The sequence below is a fragment of the Canis lupus genome, chromosome 6 (genome assembly GCF_011100685.1).
Source record: "Canis lupus familiaris isolate Mischka breed German Shepherd chromosome 6, alternate assembly UU_Cfam_GSD_1.0, whole genome shotgun sequence".
In the NCBI taxonomy this organism is placed as follows: Eukaryota; Metazoa; Chordata; class Mammalia; order Carnivora; family Canidae; genus Canis; species Canis lupus.
This window is the reverse complement of record NC_049227.1, coordinates 11493877-11515511: the sequence shown is the minus strand read 5'-3', so window position 1 is coordinate 11515511 and position 21635 is coordinate 11493877. Positions and strand designations below refer to the sequence as shown.

At 44.6% G+C, this 21635-nt stretch overlaps 1 protein-coding gene across 3 annotated transcripts in view; it reads left to right on the top strand.

Annotated features, from left to right (window-relative positions):
* Nucleotides 1–21635, top strand: part of PMS2 (PMS1 homolog 2, mismatch repair system component) — a 27953-nt gene extending 6318 nt beyond the window's left edge. For 2 of the 3 annotated variants that reach the window (XM_038539467.1, XM_038539468.1), the window contains exons 6-15: nucleotides 1224–1391; nucleotides 1972–2069; nucleotides 3628–3727; nucleotides 4768–4852; nucleotides 6761–6916; nucleotides 10243–11116; nucleotides 14823–14990; nucleotides 17592–17692; nucleotides 17904–18073; nucleotides 20922–21635. In XM_038539467.1, the coding sequence (XP_038395395.1) occupies nucleotides 1224–1391; nucleotides 1972–2069; nucleotides 3628–3727; nucleotides 4768–4852; nucleotides 6761–6916; nucleotides 10243–11116; nucleotides 14823–14990; nucleotides 17592–17692; nucleotides 17904–18073; nucleotides 20922–21065 (2064 nt within the window). In that variant the 3' untranslated portion in view covers nucleotides 21066–21635. Of the gene's footprint in view, nucleotides 1–1223; nucleotides 1392–1696; nucleotides 1856–1971; nucleotides 2070–3627; nucleotides 3728–4767; nucleotides 4853–6760; nucleotides 6917–10242; nucleotides 11117–14822; nucleotides 14991–17591; nucleotides 17693–17903; nucleotides 18074–20921 lie in introns of those variants that run through there. The other variant, XM_038539469.1, reaches the window with a different exon arrangement.

Sequence of the window (21635 nt, the reverse complement as noted above, 5' to 3'; positions counted from 1 at the left end):
CGAGTCCCACATTGGGCTTCTTGCATGGAGCCTGCTTCTCCCTCTGCCTATGTCTCTGTCTCTCTCTATGTGTGTCTCTCATGAATAAATAAATAAAATCTTAAAAAAAAAAAACCAATTAGGATATTATAAATCGGGCAGCCTGGGTGGGTCAACGGTTTAGCGCCCCCTTCAGCCCAGGGCCTGATCCTGGAGACCTGGGATCAAGTCCCACATCCGACTCCCTGCTTGGAGCCTGTTTCTCCGACTCTCTCTGTGTGTCTCTCATGAATAAATAAATAAAATATTTTAAAAAAGGATATTATAAATCATAGGTATCTTTTTTGGCTGACTCATTACTTTATTCTTTATCATTCTACTATGATATAGATATCCCATAATTAGTTCCTTGTTGATGGTAGCTTAGGTGCTTTTTAATTTTCCACAATTACAGATTGTTCCAGTGAACATTTTTGTGATATGTCTTTGATTGTGCCAGTCTTTCTGTAAGGATAAATTTCTAGAGGAAGGATTATAAAGTCTAAGGGAATGCACTTTTTGATTTTTACAGTAGCAGGCGTGGATTACCTGGGTGGCTCTGTTAATTGAATGTCTGACTCTTGATTTCAGCTCAGGTCATGATCTCAGGGTCGTGGGATCCAGCCCAGGGTCAGGCTCCATGGTCAGTGAGGAGTCTTGAGATTCTTTCTCCCTTTCCATCTACTCCTTCCTCTCTCCCTCCCCTGCCCCCCACTCATGCTCTCTCTCTCTAAAAATAAAAATAAATAAAAATAAAATTCTAGCAGTGCATGTGGACACAAGAGAAGTGTGGCTAGGAACCTAACTAAGCCTGTGAGTTCTTTTACCCAGTACAGAGGCATATGGCTCATTCTGTCAGGAGCAATTGGCCTTATTCGTGTGCTGATATGAGAACATTGAATTGGATGTTTTAACTTGAATCATGTAATTCTTGTAGGATTATAAGTAAATAAAATATCTTTTTAAAAAGGGCAGCTAGGTGACTCAGTCAGTTAAGTGTCTGCCTTTGGCTCTGGTCCTGATCTCAGGGTCCTGGGATCGAGCCCCAAGTTGGGCTCCCTGCTCATCCGGGAGTCTGCTTCTCCCTCTCCTCCCTGCTTATGTGCTCTCTCGCTCTCTTTCTCAAATAAATATCTTTAAAAATTTTTTTTGATTCTTTTAGGTTTAAAGTAATACTGAGTCTCACATTTGTGTTTTTTATGCAGGAGTATGCCAAAATGGTCCAGGTCTTACATGCATACTGCATCATTTCAGTGGGCATCCGTATCAGTTGCAGCAATCAGGTTGGACAAGGAAGACGGCAGCTGGTGGTATGCACAAGTGGAAGCTCCAGCGTAAAGGAAAATATTGGATCGGTGTTTGGGCAGAAACAGGTAGTGGTAGCCCATTATTTAAGAAACATTTTATTATAGCTCTAGTTATTAGGGCAGGTTTCCATTGTCCTTTCCAAAGAATAGAGAATAAAACCCAGTGATCGATTTTCTTTTTTTTAAAGATTTTTATTTTTAAGTAAGCTCTACTCCCAACATGAGGCTCGAACTTACATGCCCGAGATCAAGAGTCGCATGCTCTATGGACAGAGCCAGCTAGGTGCCCCCAGTAATTGATTTTTGAGTTAGGTACTTATCACAAAAATTAATGTTGAGAGCTGAAGGATTTTTTTATTTTATTCTTCCAGAGAAGAAAACACTCCTTTTACTCTATCTGAAAAAGTATGTTGTGGGCAGTGTATTGGTTATGAATAAGTACAAGCTCAAGCCGTTCATCTCTCTAATAAAAAAATCACAATTATTCTTACTACCAGATGGAGCTGTTAGAGATTCTTTGTGCTCTTAATGTGAGTAGCCTGACCAGGTTAAAAAAAACACACCAAACCCTCATTCTATATCTTCCTTTCTGAAGTTAGGTTCATCCTGTTTGTGTTAGGAATTAACTACATCTTGTTTCTTTCAGCTGCAAAGCCTCATTCCTTTTGTTCAGCTGCCCCCTAGTGACTCCGTTTGTGAAGAGTATGGGTTGAACCGTGCTGATGTTCTGCATTCACGGTTTCAGTGAGTCAATTACTACCTTACTGCCTGGGGGTGGAGGGGATTGACAGAAAATAGCAATCAAACTTTTTTTGTTTTTAAAGATAATGATTTTAAGGCTTAATTTTTTTTTTAATTTTTAAATTTAAAAAAATTTTAGATTTATTTAGTTTTTTTTTTTAAGTCAAGTCTACACTGCATGGCAGCTCAAACTGAAAACCCCAAGATCAAGAAACACATGCTCTGCCTACTGAGCCAGTGAGGCGACCCAAGGCTTATAGTTTACATTCATTATAAAATTGTAGGCATTATTACTGCTGAGAAGGAGGATTTTTTTTTTAAGATTTTATTTGAGAGAGAGAGCATGAATGGGATAGAAAGTGAGAAGTAGACTCCCCACTGAGCAGGGAACCCGATGCAGGACTCGATCCCAGGACCCCAGGATCGTGACCTAAGCTGAAGGCAGATGCTCAACTGACTGAGCCACCCAGGTGTCCCAGAAAGAGGACTTCTGTAAAGGGGTCTGTTAATTAGTTCATTCAATATTTTGGGTCCTTGGTGCATTGTAGGGAGTTTCCTATTGAATTTGCCTTTGTAGTAAAGACCTTGTTTAGTAACCAATTAGAATAACTTTTAATTTATGTGTATGTTGCGCTTTATGAGGATTCAGCAGAGTGTAATAGAGGCTGTGCTCTTTAATTTATGCCTTACCCAGCATCTTGTCCAGCATCATTACTGTAAGAAAAATTGGCAGTTTTCCCTACTTGGGATTGGCCCTGGGACAGCCCATGTTGCTCATTGTCCCTGCACTTGCCTTTGGCTTTTATGCCTGAAGACACATTTCTTTACATTAACATACTGTTCTTACAGAAGTGTGCATATCCCTGAGGTAGTTTACAGGTAGAGTAAGCACTTTCACAACACTTTAGTAGGCAGGAGCTTGCTGATAGCAGATTTTAAAAGGGCAAGGAATGTGGGCAGAAATTGTGAATACAAGTCGTTGGACTCCCTGGACAACCAGTATGGTTAGCTTGAAGATTCCAGAATGTGAGTCTGAGATGAAAGTCACTCCTTGCGTGGAGGCCAAGAATTTAATAGGACAAGTGTGAGAGGAGAGCTGAAGCAAATCCCTTTTCAACCCACTGCGTTGCCGGTGCTGGATTTGCAGGAGCTGTAGAACATTCTGGAAGGTCCATGTTTTTGTGATTTATCAGAATGGAATACAGATACACATTAACTGACATGTTAATACTTAGCACATGGGGATCCCTGGATGGCGCAGTGGTTTGGCGCCTGCCTTTGGCCCAGGGCGCCATCCTGGAGACCTAGGATCGAATCCCACGTCGGGCTCCCAGTGCATGGAGCCTGCTTCTCCCTCTGCCTATGTCTCTGCCTCTCTCTCTCTCTCTCTATGTGTGTGTGATTATCATAAATTAAAAAAAAGAAAAAAAGAAAAAAAATACTTAGCACATGACTAGGAATTCTGTTTTTATTTTGTTTTTACTTTGAGAACGTATTTTCTGATGTGTTACTAACTCCTTTCATTCTGGAATCCTGCCCTTACCCTGTGAACATGGGACAGCATCTCGGGCTTCATCTCTCACTGTGCTCATGGTGTTGGAAGAAGTTCAACAGACAGACAGTTTTTCTTCATCAATCGGCGGCCTTGTGACCCAGCAAAGGTATCTAAAGATTTTTTTTTATTCATTTTTTTCTTTTTTGCCTTTAACTTTTAATCTTATTCATTTATCTAATAAGGTCTCATGACAATTTACATGGAACGTAGGACTTTGACACAGAAACCTGGCTTTAAGGAATTATCTTACTTCAGCCATTTAAAGAATCCCATTACATGGTTGTTTCAGTGATGCATGTGTATACACACATTGATATCCAACGTATTTATCACCATAGAAATTATCACTGTTTGTAGAAAGCAAACATATCAAAACATTTACCATCTTCTAGACTCTTCAGTCTAGAGTGACATGTTTGGATATGCTTCGTATTTTCTTCTTTTGTCCATTTTCCAGGAAAATAAGGGCCATGGTATCTTCTGCCTCTGGTTGTCCTAATGGAGTTATCTAGATGTTAATGGTTTAGTTTTGATTTTGCTTCTTCAGCTACATTGGTACAATGTCACAGGTTGTTTTCAGGTGATATTTTAAAATGACTTTCATCTGTCAGATGTTCAACCTCTGCATTTTCCACTGGATTGTAGATGGTATGATTTTATAGTTTATCTTTGACCCCGTTTAATAATCACTTTAGGAAGTCATATAAATACATTTCTGTGTGCATTAGTGTGTGTTTAATGATCATTTCAGGTGCACCTACAGTATGTTAATGACACCAGGGTCAAATAACATAACCAAGAAATAAATAAATGGACTGCCCCTGCATCTTTTGATAATTCTTCAAAAGCATCTTTGGATTGGAAAAAGATTCACTTTTAAGGGTTGATAATTAAAACTATTCCTTAAAGGCACATGAGAAAACTTCTTTGGGCAATCGATACATTGATGATCTTGATTGTAATCCTACTGGCCTTGATAGTGAACTTATCAAACTGTATACTTTGAATATGCATAGTTTATGGCAGGCCCCCCTCGATAAAGCTGTTCAAATACATCCTTCTAGTTGGAACAGCTTATTGGGGGACAGGTTCTTTTTTTTTTTTTTTTTTTTACAGGTTCTTTTTTGATCTTTGTTTTGTACTTAGGTCTCCAGACTCGTGAATGAGGTCTATCACATGTATAATCGACATCAGTATCCATTTATTGTTCTTAACATTTCTGTTGATTCAGGTAAGTTCCACTGAACTCTCTGTCACATTAGTGACTTACCCCTAAAAGAGTAAAATGAAATTATAAAGCCCTGATATGACTGGAAAGAGACTTTTGTAGCAACAGTTAATGTTTTTTTTTTCTTATAGACTTTTAATTTTATTTCATAGACTTACTTTTTATGCAGCCTTTTCTACTTGAGACCAGGTTATTGTATTATCAGAAAAATGTGACTTTTTCCTGGCATCCAAAGTAGAAAGCAAACTAAATGTTCTCCCTCCTTTTAAAAATAACGCATGTTTTTGTTATGATTGGGGAAATTCTGGCTTATTGTTACCTAGAATTTTTTTTCTAGGCACTTAGAAATATGTGTACACTTTAAAAAAATATTTTTTTCTAGGCACTTAGAAATATGTGCACACTTTATAAAAATAGATAACGATATATGTACCTGCTCATATTCTTTGCAGGGAGAAAATAATTTTGAGTAAGTTTGTATCAAGCTCTTTATCCTTTTATATGAATTTTTTTTTTTTTACTATGTCATTAAATTTTTTTTTTTAGATTTATTTTTATTTATTTATGATAGACATAGAGAGAGAGAGAGAGGCAGAGACACAGGCTGAGGGAGAAACAGGCTCCATGCCGGACTCCGGGACTCAATCTCCCGGGACTCCAGGATCGCGCCCTGGGCCAAAGGCAGGCGCGAAACCGCTGAGCCACCCAGGGATCCCCTATGTCATTAAAAATTACTCAAACAGGGACGCCTGGGTGGCTCAGTGGTTGAGCATCTGCCTTTGGCTCAGGTCATGATCCTGGGATCCGGGATCAAGTCCTGCATCGGGCTCCCTGTGAGGAGCCTGCTTCTCCCTCTGCCTGTGTCTCTGCTTCTCTCTCTCAGTCTGTGTCTCTCATGAATAAATAAATAAATCTTTAAAAAAATTACGGAGAAACATTTAAATAGCAGTATTTCTTATATTTCAACATACAGATGTATCTTCAACTTTTTTTTTTTTAAGATTTTATTTCTTTTTCCATGAGAATACACAGAGAGGAGAGAGAGAGAGGCAGAGACACAGGCAGAGGGAGAAGCAGGCTCCATGCAGGGAGCCTGATGTGGGACTTGATCCCGGGACTCCAGGATCACTCCCTGGGCTGAAGGCAGCGCTAAACCTCTGAGCCACCCGGGCTGCCCAACTTTTTTTTTTTTTTAAAGACTTATTTGAGAGAGAGAGAGCACACATATGCAGGTGGGGTAGGGAGGGGCAGAGGCAGAGAATATCCAAGCAGACTCCCACTGAGCATAGAGCCTGATGCAGGGTTCAGTCCCATAACCCTGAGATCATATCCTGAGCCAAATCCAGGAGTCAGACACCTAATCAATTGAGCCACCCAGGTGCCTCATAGCTTAAGCTTTTTAAATTCTTAGCCTTAATTTAAGCTGTCTTCAGTTTTTGGAAATTTAAATACTATCCTTATAATTAAATTGTTATCTATATTTTGGTTATTCCTTTAAGATACATTTCTAGAACTAGAATTACTATGTCCATGACTATGATCATGCTATACTAATTCATACATCTACTAGTGGTATACTGGCTAGTATCATTTTTAATTAAATTCAGTGCATGATAGGAGGACTTTTTTTTCACCTTGCAGTTTTCTATCATATGTTTTCATGTGTTTATTTGCTTCTTTTTTTTTTTTTGCTAATTATCCAAATACTTGCATATCCTGTCCATTTAATAAATCGTCCATCTTTTTCTTATTTCTTTGAAAGAGCTAATGTTTTAGTTTATAAATATTAACCTGGCCCCTGCAATGTTTTTAATAGTACTTTGGTAACTGCAAGTGAGTAAGATGGGGTAATTTCTATTATTGAAGGTGATTTTAAACATAAGGACTATCCTTTTCCTTTTTTTGTCTTAGAATGTATTGATATCAATGTTACCCCAGATAAAAGGCAAATTTTACTACAAGAGGAGAAGCTTTTGTTGGCAGTTTTAAAGACGTCTTTGATAGCAATGTTTGATAGCAACGTCAACAAACTCACTGTCTCTCAGCAACCATTGTTGGATATTGAAGGTAAGAAAAATACAATGTATGGACAGCTTCTAAAACTCACAGCTATTGTGATACTTTTCCTTATTTTTTTCTGAGGTAAATTTTTGTTTTTTAAGATTTTATTTATTGAGAGAGCAGGAGCTAGGAGAGGGACAAAGAGAAAGGGACAAGCTGATTCCCCCCTGAGCAGGGAGCCTGATGTGAGACTTGATCCCAGGACCCGGAGATCTTGACCTGAGCTGAAGGCAGACGCTTAATAGACTGAGCTACTCAAGCATCCCATGAAGTCAAGTTTTTTTTTTACATGGAACAAAATGTAATGTGCCAATCCTCTTCTTTTATTTTTTTATTTTATTTTTTTATTTTATTTAATTTTTTAAAGATTTATTTATTTATTTATTTATTTATGATAGACAGAGAGAGAGAGAGAGAGAGGCAGAGACACAGACAGGGGGAGAAGCAGGGAGCCCGACGCAGAGAGAGAGAGAGAGAGAGAGGCAGAGACACAGACAGGGGGAGAAGCAGGGAGCCCGACGCAGGGAGCCTGACGCAGGACTCGATCCCGGGACTCCAGGATTGCGCCCTGGGCCAAAGGCAGGCGCCAAACTGCTGAGCCACCCAGGGATCCCCTAATCCTCTTCTTTTAGGCAGGATGGGTCACACTCAATAGTGTAGAGCTGCAGATGTAAGGAAGTCTGATTAACGAGAGGATTGACAGGCGTGTTTGGCACATACAGGAATGTGTTCTTATCGAGACTCAACCGTTTTTCTTTAATAAACACTGCTGATTGCTACAAGCCTTTTGTTCATTTCCAGAGTTCTGAGAAAGTCACTTCTGACCACTTTTGCCTGTTTTCCCATTTCTTTGATGGAGTGGGAAATTTCTGAGGCCTTCATTGTGCCATTTCCCACATTACCCCTGTGCCATCTTCACTGGGTGGCATGTTGGAATGAGCATTGCCAGCATCTGTAATAATAATACGCACAGTCATTATTTTACTGCCTGGTCACACGTGATCAGTTGTTTATGTAGTTTAATTCTTTTTTTTTTTTTTAAGATTTATTTATTCATGAGAGACACAGAGAGAGGGGCAGAGACACAGGTAGAGGGAGAAGCAGACTCCCCACAGGGAGCCCAATCCGGGACTCAATCCTAGGACCTCAGGATCACAACCTGAGCCAAAGGCAGATGCTCAGCCACTGAGCCACTCAGGTTCTTTTTTATCCAAACCAAGTACAGCTGGGGCATCCGGGAGGAGGACCAGGGTTGAGCTCCAGCTGTCTTCCGTGGCAGAGGGAAGAGTTGGCCATTACCTCCCCTGTTGCCCACATCTGCTCCTTAGGGTTCATACTGTCTTCTGTGGGCCAACCCGCCCAATCTCCATGTCTGTATGTGCAGGGAGGCGGGTGGTGGGTGCCCATCATTGTGTCCTCCAAGAGCTAAGACCAGAGCTGTTGAGGGAGCTGAACTAGAGTTTGGTGGGAAGCTAAGTTGACAAATGCATATTGCTCCCAGTGAGAGGAGATGGTTTGGGGATGAGGCTTTATAAACTGAAGATAGAGGAGAAGCTGTAAGTTAGGAGTTTAAGGGAGGGCAGGGATACAGAGCAGCTCCATCCTGGCATTCCCTATCACGGCAGGGGTGAGGAGAGGTGGATTTGGAAGATGGGGGCAGGCTCTCATTCTGATAATCTGGGAATAAGGTGGAGGTGAAGCTCCAGAGGGGTGGGGTGGGGCAGGAGCACGGAAGCTCTGATAGTGCTGGAACTTTGGTTTGGACACGGTGAACCCCTGTCAGCCTTGCTTGCTCTTGGCATGGGGCGATATGGATGTGCGTGGAGATGGGGTGGAGGGTGGTGAGTCATCCACATCTTCGTCGAAGTGGGCCAGGGTGGCATCTCTGAGCCCACTCACAGATACTTTGCCAGAGGCCACCCTATAAAGAGAATCTACTCAAAATATCAGGGCATCCTGAAGCACACAGTGTTGTAACTAAGGCCCCCTTTCAGCCATTTTACTGAATTCAGAAATTAACACGAATGTATGAGCCCTAAGGTCAAGACGTAGCGCCCATAAACCAGCCTGGTACCCCTTTCCTTACACTGCCCCCTGGTGGTGACCATTTTCCTGACTTTTTTTTTTTTTAAGATTTTATTATTTATTTATGAGAGCCGGGTGGGGTTGCAGAGACACAGGCATAGGGAGAAGCAGGCTCCCTGCAGGGAGCCCAATGTAGGACTTGATCCCGGAACTCCAGGACCACGCCCTGGGCCGAAGGCAGGGGCTAAAACGCTGAGCCACTCAGGGATCCCCTCCTGACTTCTGAAACCACAGGTTCTTTTTATCTGCTTTTAACTTGAAGCCATCTAGTATGTAGGCTCTTTTGGATTTGTTTCTTTCAGTATCTTGTGAGGCTCATCCACATCACGTGGAGCAGCTGATGCCTTCCTTCCTTCCTGAGCAGCATTCCCTTGTATTTAAATGCCACAATCTGTGGACAGTTGGGTTGCTTCTGAGATTGGGCTGTCGTGATTAGAACAGCCATGGACACCTGTCTGTGGCTTTGGTGGGTTTGGGTGCCCTTTCTGACAGGAGTGCCAGGTCTCAGGCCTGCATCGTGTTTAGATTCAGGAGCTCTTCCCAGTGGGTTTTCCAAAGCAATTGTACCCATGGCACTACCACCAGCGGTATTTATTTTATTTATTTATTTTATTATTATTTATTTATTATTTATTATTTATTTTTTTAAGATTTTATTTATTCATGACAGACACACAGAGAGAGAGAGAGAGACAGGCAGAGACACAGGCAGAGTGAGAAGCAGGCTCCATGAGGGTAGCCTGATGCGGGACTTGATCCTGGGACTCGGATTGCACCCTGAGCCAAAGGCAGCCATTCAACCTCTGAGCCACCCAGGTGTCCCTATTTTTATATTTCTTAAAGATTTTGTTTATTTATTCATGAGAGACACAGAGAGAGGCAGAGATATAAGCAGGCTCCTCTCGGGGAGCCTGATGTGAGACTTGATCCCGGACCTGGGATCACACCCGAGCTGAAGGCAAATGCTTAACCGCTGAACCATTCAGGCACTGGTTAAACACCAGCGGTGTTTAAACCTTCCTTTTGATCCTAGTCCCTGGGAACTTGTGTTGTTTCTTAAATTTTTACCCATGCTGGTATCTAGTAGCATCGATACTGTGGTTTTGAGTCATATGTCCTTTACATCGAACGTGGAACCATCTTCGTCTTTTTGATCTGTGCCTCTGTGCAGTGCCTGCTCCAGTGGAAATAGCCTCTGATTCCATTTCCATGCAGCCCCTGATACTCTTCTGTTTGTATCTACGCAGGTCATGTAATAAAAACGCATCAGGCAGAAATGGACAAGCCCCTGGCAGAAAAACAGGATAGTCCTGCTTTGTTCAGGACCGAAGGAGAAGAGAAAAGGGCTGTGACCATCTCCAGACTGAGAGAGAACTTTTCTCTTCGGCACACAACAGAGAACAGGTCTCGGGGCCCCCAGACCCCTGAATCAAGGCAGATCTCCCCAAGACAGAAAAGGCACATACAGTTGCCTGGCGCTTTGCACTCCCCCTGCACCCCGAGGCCCGTCCCTGACACCAACTCATGTGGTCCTCAGGAGGTGGTGAGACATTTGGATGAGGGCCCCTGTGGCCGCAGTAACAGGGTGGACATAGAACAGGAATCAGGGCCCAGCCACCTGTCAGGTGGCCTGGGGGAAGGGCTGAGCGCCCCAGAAGCGGGCAGTCACTCTGGCGGGGTGTCTGCTGCTTGCGCCCCTGAGGACACGCTTTCACAAGGAAGTGCAGAGTCACCTGAGATCGACCATCACCCTGCTGATGCCGGAGGCCAGCTCGACCATGAGAACAGTGGCCAGACATGTCGAATCTCGCCTCAGCCTGCAGACATGTCCTTCTCAAACACAAAGCGTTTTAAAAAAGATGGAGCGCCTCTAAATTCTGATGCCCACCCAGGGCTGGTGAAGACTCGGAACACGCCAGCGTCTCAGGTTGATGTGGCTGTTAAGATCAATAAGAAAGTAGTGCCCCTTGCCTTTTCTATGCGCTCCCTAGCTAAACAGATAAAGCAGTTGAGGCAGCAGGGACAGCAAAGAGAAGGCGAGCAGAACTGTAGGAAGTTCAGGGCCAAGATTTGCCCTGGAGAAAACCAGGCTGCGGAAGATGAACTAAGAAAGGAGATAAGGTAAAGATCTTTCTCAGAACTGTTTGTGTTCGTGTCGGAGAGCCATGGCCAGGGAGCAAGGCTGATCCTTCCAGCCTCTACTTTTGCTCTTGGGGGTGTCCTCTGTCCTGTGCCTCCCCTCTTCTGGCTCAGAGTGCAGCTGTGGCCCCTCCTTGGTTCCAGTGTCCCATCCTCTAGCTGCTGGACAGATGGATGGACCTACCTGGGGGCCTTCCCTCCACTGCCGGCATGGGGCACCCCAATGTCAAACTCACCTGAGCTCCTCTCTCTTCCTCTCCCAGGCCCCTTTCTCTCTGCCCTCTCAGTGCTCCTTCTCAAAGATTCTCATTTTGGAGCCCATCTCTCCACGGCTTTGTCATTAATTAACCTCACTGGTGCGTCCTTGGTGCTCTTTCCATTCACCACCTTCTTCTCATTGCCTCTCACATGCGACAAATTGATTTTCTTTAAAGCGGTCTTTATGAAACCTTTCAAGCATTATTTCCTTAGATTTTCTTAGCACCTCTTTGCTACTGGTCCACGTTAATCACCTCCTTGACCCTGACCTCACTTCTTTGTTAAAGGTTTCCAGCTCACAGCACCTCCTTCCTGCGCTGAATTCATGGTGGTTGTGGGAGACATTGCTCTTTCCTGTTATTGATTTATTAGCAAAAATTATAATGCATTATCAAGCCTGTGGATTCCGGAAGATTACATAGTGTAGGGCTAAGTAATGAAGGGAGTCAATTTAAAGAAAACTATTAATAATACTGACAATAGAAAATACTGGTCACCACTTTGTTGACATTAATTGCATACAATGTGGTGACTTCTAAAAATGATGACTCCTCTTGAAATATGTAACTTTCATCTTTTTAAACATCATGTACGATTTGCCTGGGCAGGTACTAAAAAGTACTGTGTCCTGTACATAGTCCAACTCAGTAATTACATGGAAATTTTGTGGCATTTTTAGTCTGGACCACACAGACTTTGCTTAACTTGGACTATGAATTCTCCAATAGCAAGCATTATATATTTCCCTTGATATCCATGCCTAACTTATACTGAGAAGGGTTTTCGGGAAGTAATTCCTTTAAAGTGTGTGTGATTAATGGAGGTGGGATCTGGGGCCTGTGAACTCTGAGGAATGTAGTGGTGAGCCAGGCTCCCCAATCACACACAATCATGGAACAGGTGCTTGATGAGGAAAGACCTGTAAGGTGCTCCAAATGAAAACCAATTATGCTTCCTCCTTGGACTCCTCTAGCTCTCTCAGTGGGTGAAATCAGTTGTAATTTTAAAAAATAGTGATTTTTTAAAAGATTTTTATTTGAGAGAGAGCAAGCGAGCATGTGCACAAGCAAAGAGAGGGGCAGAGACAGAGAAGCAGGGAGTCCGACACGGTGCTCAATCCCAGGATCCTGAGATCATGACCTGAGCCAAAGGCAGACCTTAACCAACTGAGCCACCCCAGTGCCCCTAAAAATAGTGATTTTAATTCAACAAATATCCATCGATCACCTGTTGTCATGGTTCTTGAATTTATCGTCACATAAGATTATTGCAGAAGCTTGTTCGAAAAGCAGAACCTAGGGCCAGCCTCCAGGAGATTCTGCTTAATAGATCTGGTTGATGGTGGGTGTGGGGCCCAGGAATCTGCATTTTTGATCGGTAACCACCTCCCCCCAAGTGGTCACTCTGAGAAACCCTGATCCACAGTGGGCCTGCTGTCAGCTTTTGGCCTTCAGTGCACAGCTGCTGGTCGGCTCTTGGTTCTGAGCTATGGTTCTGCCGATGGCCTTCTCCTGAGACCCACTCGGGGCGAAAGATGAGGCAGTAATTAAAAGCACTGTGGTCGTGTTTGCCAGCTTTTGTGTTTATATTTTGAGTCATAACTAGATATATCAAGTTGTAAAGCTCTATCTTTTAGTTTATGGTGGGAGATACACCTGCAGACAGAATTCCTGAGTCTTCAGGCGGGTACAGGCTCTTCTCGTGGGGAATCCACCTGAGAGCCAGAGCCCAGAATCAGAGCAGGGATCTGGCATTCGTGCCACTTCGCCAGGTGTTGCCCGTCAGTTCAAATCCACTGTACTTTGCCCTGCTTTGCAACCCTGGAGGCTGGGCCATGTAAGCGTTTCTCCTGGTGCACTGCTAGACTTTGTCAGTAGGGGGCGCTGGAGGGACACTGCAAGACAGGGGGCCCAGCTTCTCCCTTGCTTCTTGGCTGCCCTTGTCTTTTCCTCTTAAAAGCCAGTTGCCAGCAGCAGGCCTAGCATTGCTCACTCCTTTGCTCCAGCCGACTTAGCAGACTTATTTTTACCCAGTGGGCTGCAGGTCTAAAGCTCAGCCAGGGAGGGGGGATGGGTGCTTTTCTAGGAGTTACTTCTCTGGATGTGCTCCCTCATCCCTGGACATAGGAGCTGCCTCCTCTGTTACTCCTGTGTTTCTTAGCTAATTAATCACCTTATACTAGTTTCCAATACTTTGTTATGAATTTTCCCTGCCCAAATCAATGGTGTGGTTTTTGTGTCTTGATTGGACTCTGATGTAGAATTACTACCAGGAATGGTCCTGGGAGAGACACCCTCAAGACAGGGTTTGGGGATTGGTTTAATCCTACCTTGGACTTGAGCTCAGTGCTGAGCAGTTTGCCAACAGGAAATGGAGGTCAGTAACCCGTGGCACATAGAGACATCACTGTTAGACCATCGCCTGTGGTTGACTGGTGAAGCACCAACCAGAGTAAGTCCCCTGGGAGCTGAGGTGGCTGCTGTGGTGTGGGAGGGACCTTCCTTGGTGCTCCGGAGCACTTACAGAAAGGACTAGCTCAGGTCTCCGTTCCAGGCACCGTCTGGAAACCAGGGTGCTTCCATGGAAGCTCTGACAGAGTCTCGTGTCCTCTGGCCACAGGGTTGATCCTCTTGGCCACTTCACAAAATTTAGTTGTGTGGTGTGTAGAATGGCAATGTCAGTTTGTCACGTGAAGATCAGTGGTAGTATCAATCTCTCATCTACACTGATGCACACCATCACTAGTGGAATTAGATTTTGAAGCCACCCACCATAGGACCTGTTGGTGAGCGTAGCAGTTATCTATCTAGAAGGATTGATAACCCAGGATTGGTGAAAAGGTAGTCTTACACACTGTTGGGAGGGCATACTTCTGCAGATCTATCCAAGTAAAAAAAATGTACATACGTAATTCTACATCCAGAGATTATGGCACAGAAATGCTCCCAGAATAGAGTGGATTTATGTCCATTAGCTTTTGTTGCAGTGTTGTTTGTATTACTCAAAATGGAAACCATGGAAATGTCTTTTAGTACAGAATTTGTCAGACAAGTTATGGTACATCCACACAGTGAGTTCCTACGTGGCCATTGAAAAGAATGAAAGATCTGTATACACGGGTCTGAAAGAGCGCCTAAGATGCATTGTTAAGTGATGGGAGTAGAACAGCATGAAGAATTAGGATTACATTTTTGTTTGTTTAAAACAATGCGTAGACAAAGGTCTGGAAGGATGTATGGCAAATGAGCATTAGTAACTAACGCCATGTCTGGGGAGCTGGATGAATGAATGAACAATGTTATCTTCAGAAAGTGGGATTATTAGGGACTTTCTCTATGTTTTTGTATTTTTTTATTACAGTCTGTTTCATAATCAGAAAAGTAATCTTTCACAGTTAAAATATCTCATAATGAACCTTTTCTACACGCAGTAAAACAATGTTCGCAGAAATGGAGATCATTGGTCAGTTTAACTTGGGATTTATAATCACCAAACTGAAGGCAGACATCTTCATAGTGGACCAGCACGCCACGGATGAGAAGTACAACTTTGAGATGCTGCAGCAGCACACGGTCCTCCAAGGCCAGAGGCTCATAGCGTGAGTTTGCTTTACCATTCAGATTTCTCAGTATAGTCTCACCCCTCAAGTTTAAGACCTAAGAACTTAATGTGTATGTGTCTGTTTTTTTAGTCACAAGCATCCCTGCGGCAGATTTTTATACTTTTTACATAATAATAGTCATACCTGTCATTTACTTATTTTTTTTTAAAGATTTTATTTATTTATTCATGAGAGACATACATAAGGAGAGGCAGAGACACAGGCAGAGGGAGAAGCAGGCTCCTTGCAGAGAGCCTGTGTGGAACTTGATCCTGGGACTGGGATCACGCCCTGAGACGAAGGCAGATGCTCAACCGCTGAGCCACTCAGGCGTCCCACATCTGCCATTTATTGAATGCTTGTTATGTGTCGGGTACTGTTGAAATGCATTTACACTCATTAACTCATTTAATCCTCCCACACCTATGAGGTAGCTGCTATTCCCGTCAGCACTTCACAGGTGATCTCACTTAGGCACGTAAACAGCAGTTAACATAACTTTCCCAAGTTCATATAGCTAATGTATTCTTTTTTTTTTTTTTAAGATTTTATTTATCTACTGGGGAGAGAAAGAGCATGCATATGAATGGGGGGAGAGAGAGAGGGAGAAGCAGGCTCCTCGCTGAGCAGGGAGCCCGATGTGGGACTCCATCCCAGAACCCTGGAATCACGACCTGAGCTGAAGGCAGATACTTAACTTACTGAGCCACTCAGGTGCCCTGCTAATGTGTTAAGTATCAAGTCTTTTACCTTTTCTGGTTGGCCAGAAAATCTTTTTGATGAAGGGCAATTTATGGTATGTTGTGTGTCAGTTTATTATAGCGCATAGGGTTTACGTGTTCAGGAAGGTGGCACTGCCTGTGTGTTGGTCCTCAGCTAGACTAGGTCACCAAGTTCAGTTAGTCACTGCAGAATTTGGTGTTTTTCCTCCACTTTGCCAATCTGCCTGTTTTACACTGACAGCTGTATAAGGTGGAGGGAGGTTGTATCATGTGAACCAGAAGTCTTTTCTTAAAGCCAAGTTAGAAGAAGAGGTCCTGGATTTTCATTTGGGAAATTCAGTGACATAGAGAAATAAACTCAGATCCCAACAGGAGTAGATCCTGGCATGTAGAAATGTTCTACTACAATAGTCACTCAGCTGGGGAAATACACTGAGTCTACGGAGTACTCTGTTTCCAATGGATGGTTGAATTCTATTTATTTTCAGCAGGTGAAAGTGGTAACACTAAAGACATTCAGTAAGCTGCTTTATCAGGGTACTTGAGTGGCACAGTTGGTTAAGTGTCTGACTCTTGGTTTTGGCTCAAGTCTTGATCTCAGGGTTGTAAGATTGAGCCCCAAGGTGGGCTCTGTGCTCAGTGGGGGGGTCTGCTTGAAGAATCTCTTCCTTTCCCCTCCTCCCACTCAAGGAGGGATTTTGATTTCTATAAATAAATAAATATAAATAAATAAATAAATAAATAAAATCTTAAAAAGAAAAAGCTACTATATCATACTGGATCATTCCTGCCCTTTTTATAGAGGTCATTTAGTTTTTAGCCATTTTGCATAGATAAGGTCTCATTTGTGGCCTTTCAGGTCGGCTCAGGTAATCATAGGCCATGTGGGGTCCCAAATGGACCATATTTCAAGGTTAAAGAGCATAGGTCAATCCTTTCCTACCAGGCCCCGCATGCTCTGGCCCTCCCTATGCCCTCACCTCCTTGTTCTCCGTGCTTGAGGCACACTGGCCATCTTTCTTTTTCAAAACCTTGATAGGCCTGATGATTTCCTGTGGCCATTAAGGAAAACGAAGTAGATCTTTTTTGTTGCTCTGGGAACATCAGTGATCCATCCTTGGGCCTTTGCACAGACTTTTCCCTGCCTAGAATGTTTGTCTCTGCACTCCCCCCTCTGTCCATTACCTGATAACTGCCGACCCACCCCCAGATCTCAGAGGCTCCTTCCTCAGAGACACCTTCCCTGACCCCTGTCTCCAGGTTGGTCTCACTTGCTCTGTGCTCTTATGGCTCTGGGTGTCTCTTCCTCCTGATTGGCAGCACGCTTTGTAATTATAGTTTGCTGGATCCATGGCCTTCTTCCCCACTGGTCTCTTACTCCATAAGGGCAGAGACTGGGCATATGTATGTGTGCACCATCCTACCTCCTGCCCTTATCAGTGTCTCTCCGATTAAGTGCTTGGTGAATCCGGGAGGACAGTGGATGGATTGTGGACAGATGGAGAGAGAAATGTTGCAGCATCTTTATCTGCTTTCAAATGCTGTAATGTAACACAGGAAGGAAAAGTAGCACCTTCATGTTCTACCTTTATCTTTAAGGAGCGGATTCAGAGAAGCACGGGGTCATTGTGGTGGGGTGACAGATTGGGGAAAGTTGGCTACTTCTGTGAGCATTTTAACTTTAATAAAATGATAAAAGGGGAATTCTTGAGAAGTTATGTGATAGGAAGGGCACGTAGCTCAAGGAAGTATCGCTACTCGTGTTGCTTTTTGAAAGGAATTCAGAAAAGTATGCACTGTTGAGTTTCACTTCTGCCTTATAGCTAAATGTTTGACTTCGAAATTGGGCTTGAATCTCCTCTCTCTGTCCTTTCAGACCCCAGACTCTCAACTTAACGGCTGTCAATGAAGCTATTCTAATAGAAAACCTGGAAATATTCAGAAAGAATGGCTTTGATTTTGTTATCGACGAAGGAGGTGAGTTATTAGGACTTTAGAGTGCGTCCTGTCAGTGTCTGGAATAGTCCCTGAGGTTCTGCAGATCAGTGTATTTTATCAGAGGCAGACATGGATCCCCCAAATAGCATTTCGCTTCTTTCCCCTCTTCTGGCGTTCATTATTAGAGGTAGCACTCAGGTGAAATGTGCTCTTCAAATCACAGATTCTTCTCCCAATTTTATTCTTTTAGCTCCAGTCACTGAAAGAGCTAAGTTGATTTCCTTGCCAACTAGCAAAAACTGGACCTTTGGACCCCAGGACATCGATGAACTGATCTTTATGCTGAGTGACAGTCCTGGGGTTATGTGCCGTCCTTCCCGGGTCAGGCAGATGTTTGCCTCCAGAGCCTGTCGGAAGTCTGTAAGTAAAGATGGTTCATCTGCTGGGACTTGGAGGCCCTACTCAGCCTTGTGGTGGCAGCAGCTCCCAGGCTGGCCCACAACCAGGCAGCGTTGTTGGTGGTGGTGGCTGTGCCTGCCCTGGGTCATCGTATGTAACACGTGCCTCTGCACCACTGTACCCTGTACACTAAACAAGCCCGCCATATCTCTGACCTCTGACCCATAATCACTGCTCCTTCTCTACTTCCGTCAGGCAGCTGGCTCTGTTAGAGCTTTTGCAGATCCCAGAGTGGTGAGCTATCTAGGCACATAGTTCATCTGTGGACCTTATGGGAGTAACATGGGCAGATGAGCTTTGCTGCTGCACGGGGCTTTGTAAGTCCTTCTATCAGCAGGCTCCTGGCAGGGCACCCTGGTGCTCTGCTGCCATTCAGGTTGTCCTGGAGGTGATGGCAGCAGGTGGTGATCAGCCTGGTGTCAAAGTAAACTAGGTGCATCTGAACTACCCGGCCCCTGGGAGCGCCCAGGATGGCCTCCCTTCATCAGATTCTCCCTGAGCCCTGACTATGTGGCCCACCTCGTTCAGGTGCTGGGGACATAGGTGACAAAAAGGATGAGGTCTTGGTGCTTGCAGAGCTTTCAGTTTGGTGGGGAGGAAAAGACCTAAGCAAAAACAGTGACAACTTCCAGCAGTAATAGGTTTGGGAAAGAAGTTAAAACATGGGGCTGGGGAGTGGCCATGGAAACCCGGGCGAGCAGTTGAGATGTTGGCCAGGGAAGGGCTGTCCGAGGCTGGTGCATCTGAACTAACACTCCAAACAAGAAACAGCGAGTGCAAAGCCAGGAGATTGTTTGAACCAAGCCAGAGTCTCCCCACGTGACTTGGAGCAGGGCCAGAATGCCAGCAGAGTGGTTTTGATCTGGTGACCCACACGGGGCCACACAATCCTGGTGGGAACCTGGGAGCCTTTGTTGCTGGGGGCGCCAGAAGGTAGATGGCACCACCTTCTGGAAACAATAGCTTGCTCACATTTTGGGGGGGGTGTGGGTGGCCTAAAAGCTATTTTAGACATGCTGTGTTTGAGGTCCCATCAGGCTATAAGTGGAGGTGTCTTAAGGTGTCTTAAAAACGGTCTGATTAATGAATCAGAGCTCAGGGGAAATGTCAGTGCTGGAGATAAAACTTTATAGCCTTGGGATTGCATGAAGTTACTCAAGGCAGGGTTCTCGGGTCTGACTGCCAGCCACAGGTCTTTCTCTGATGAAGACCTAATACTGCTGCCCAGATCTCATGGTGAATCGGGGCAGAGCAGATGGACCTGTGCTAATAGCCAGGCATCTCAGAATCCTGTCTGAACGTGACTCAGCTCTTTGGTGCCCCCAGTTGCCCCTTCCCTCCACACCCTGGCAGGCCCGTTGTACTGCGGCTCTCTGTGTCCTCCCATCAGCACAGTCGCTGGCCAAGGTGGCTCCCTTCTGCCGCACCCTGAGGGGCCCATCCACTCCTTCAGTTCCAGCCACACAGGCCACTTCCAGGTCCACGGCTGCACCAGCCCTCCTCCAGCCTTTGCATTTGCTGCCTCATGTAGCTCCCTCACATACCAGGCCCCGTCCTGTCCTTGGGCTCTCCTGGAATACCCTACTGAGGTAGCCTCTCCCAGGCACTCAGGCATGGCCCCCTGGCTGATACTGGTCTTGTTTCTCTGTTAACTTACCTGCGGTCTAACTTACCTCCTGGTCTTACCTGCCACCAATGTGGCAAAGTCCTGCTGCATATCCTGCTTGGAAGAAGGAAAGGGACCCAGAGGCTTGGGCTTATCGTCTCTCACTGTCTCTCCTTGTTTCTCAAGGCCGTCAGTTTCTTTGTTCCTGTGGAGCCTTCTCATCTCCATGTATATGTCAGAGATAAGTGCTGTGGAGACCAGCAGGGTGAGGGCCACAGAAGACCAGACAGGAAGTGCTCCCAAGCGTAGGCAGGGATAAAAGCCTGAAGGAAGGGGAAGTGAGATGTGCAACTATCTGGGAACAGAGTATCCTGGGCAGAGGGCATAGCCAGTGCCAAACTCCTGAGGCAGGTACCTGCTTAGTGCACCTGTGTGAGAAGAGGGAGTGCCAGTGTCCTGGAGTGGGGCAGGGAGGGATGTGTGCTTGTAGGTGCAGGCACTAGGGCCAGTGAGGGCCAGATCAGGGGACGCACGTGGGCTTTTCTCCAGGTGAGAAGGTGAGCCACGTGATCTATGGGATCTGACATGTGTTTTGTTGTTTTTTTTAAAGATTTTTATTTATTCATTTAAGAATACGTTTGCAAGCATGAGCAGGGAGGGGGGTGAGACAGAGGAAGAGGGAGAGGCAGACTCCCCGCTGAGCAGGGATCTGACTTGGGGCTTGATTCCAAGACCTTGGGATCATGACCTGAGCTTAAGGCAAAGCCTTCACCGCTTCACTGACTGAGCCCCCAGGCACCCCTGACATGCCTTTTAAAGGAATTGCTACTGCTGAGTGGAGAACAGGTGGAAAGGAGCAGCAGGGAGGCCTGTTGGTGACCCTGCAGTTGCTGAGGTGAAAGGTCAGGGCAGTGGTTGTAGGCAGTAGTGGAGCCACTGAGACTGGTTGGGTCCTAGACAGGTTCGGTTGGCGTCTCTAGCAGACATGTGGTGCTCTGCAGGAGCTACGGACACCCTGGATTTTCCAAAAAGGTGGGGGCCTGAGATTGTAGAGGGTAGGTAGGATTCCTTGGGTAAGATTTTTCAGGGAACGTAGTTTCTGAGTTGTAATCTTGCCCATCTTTGTTTCAGAGAAAAATGCTACTGAAGAATTGCTATTCTAACCAAAACCAGTAAAGCCTTAAATCATTGTCTCCTAATCAGGTAATGATTGGAACTGCTCTTAATACAAGTGAGATGAAGAAGTTGATTACCCACATGGGCGAGATGGACCATCCTTGGAACTGTCCCCACGGAAGGCCAACCATGAGACACATTGCCAACCTGGATGTCATTTCTCAAAACTGACAACATTTCTCATTTTATAGAACTATACATTTTATTGCAGATTTTTCTGTTTTCAAAAGCAGGGTTTAAGCTAGCCACTTGTTTGCAAATTAGCCTGCTGTTTAAAAAAAAAAAAAGACCAGATCCATCAGAAGTGATCTTGAGAACCTCTTCAAACCACATGGAGCATTGCTTGCAATGTTTTTTGTTCTGCACTTCAGTGTGTGTGCATATACAGGCAAGAACACATCACAAACATAGGAAGCACGTCTTGAAAGTCACTCAGGCTTCTGCTGCTATGGCCTAGGCTATTTTAGTTTGCAGCTTTCAGCCCATAATATGATTAAATTCATAATGGTTTAATTTCATAAAATTATGGTCCTTTTGGGTTAGTGGTTCTCAACCCTAACTCAAATTTAAAAAATAAAAAAAGAAGAAAACAAAACCTAAGGGGGATTCCCTGCCCAACTGGAAGGAAATGGCCCAGGTGGGGCCTGGGTTCACTATTTTTAAATGTTCCCCAGTGCAGCCCGGGTGGCAAAGCATTGTCCTAGGCAAGGGGAAATAAAAGATTGATTTTTTTTTCCATAA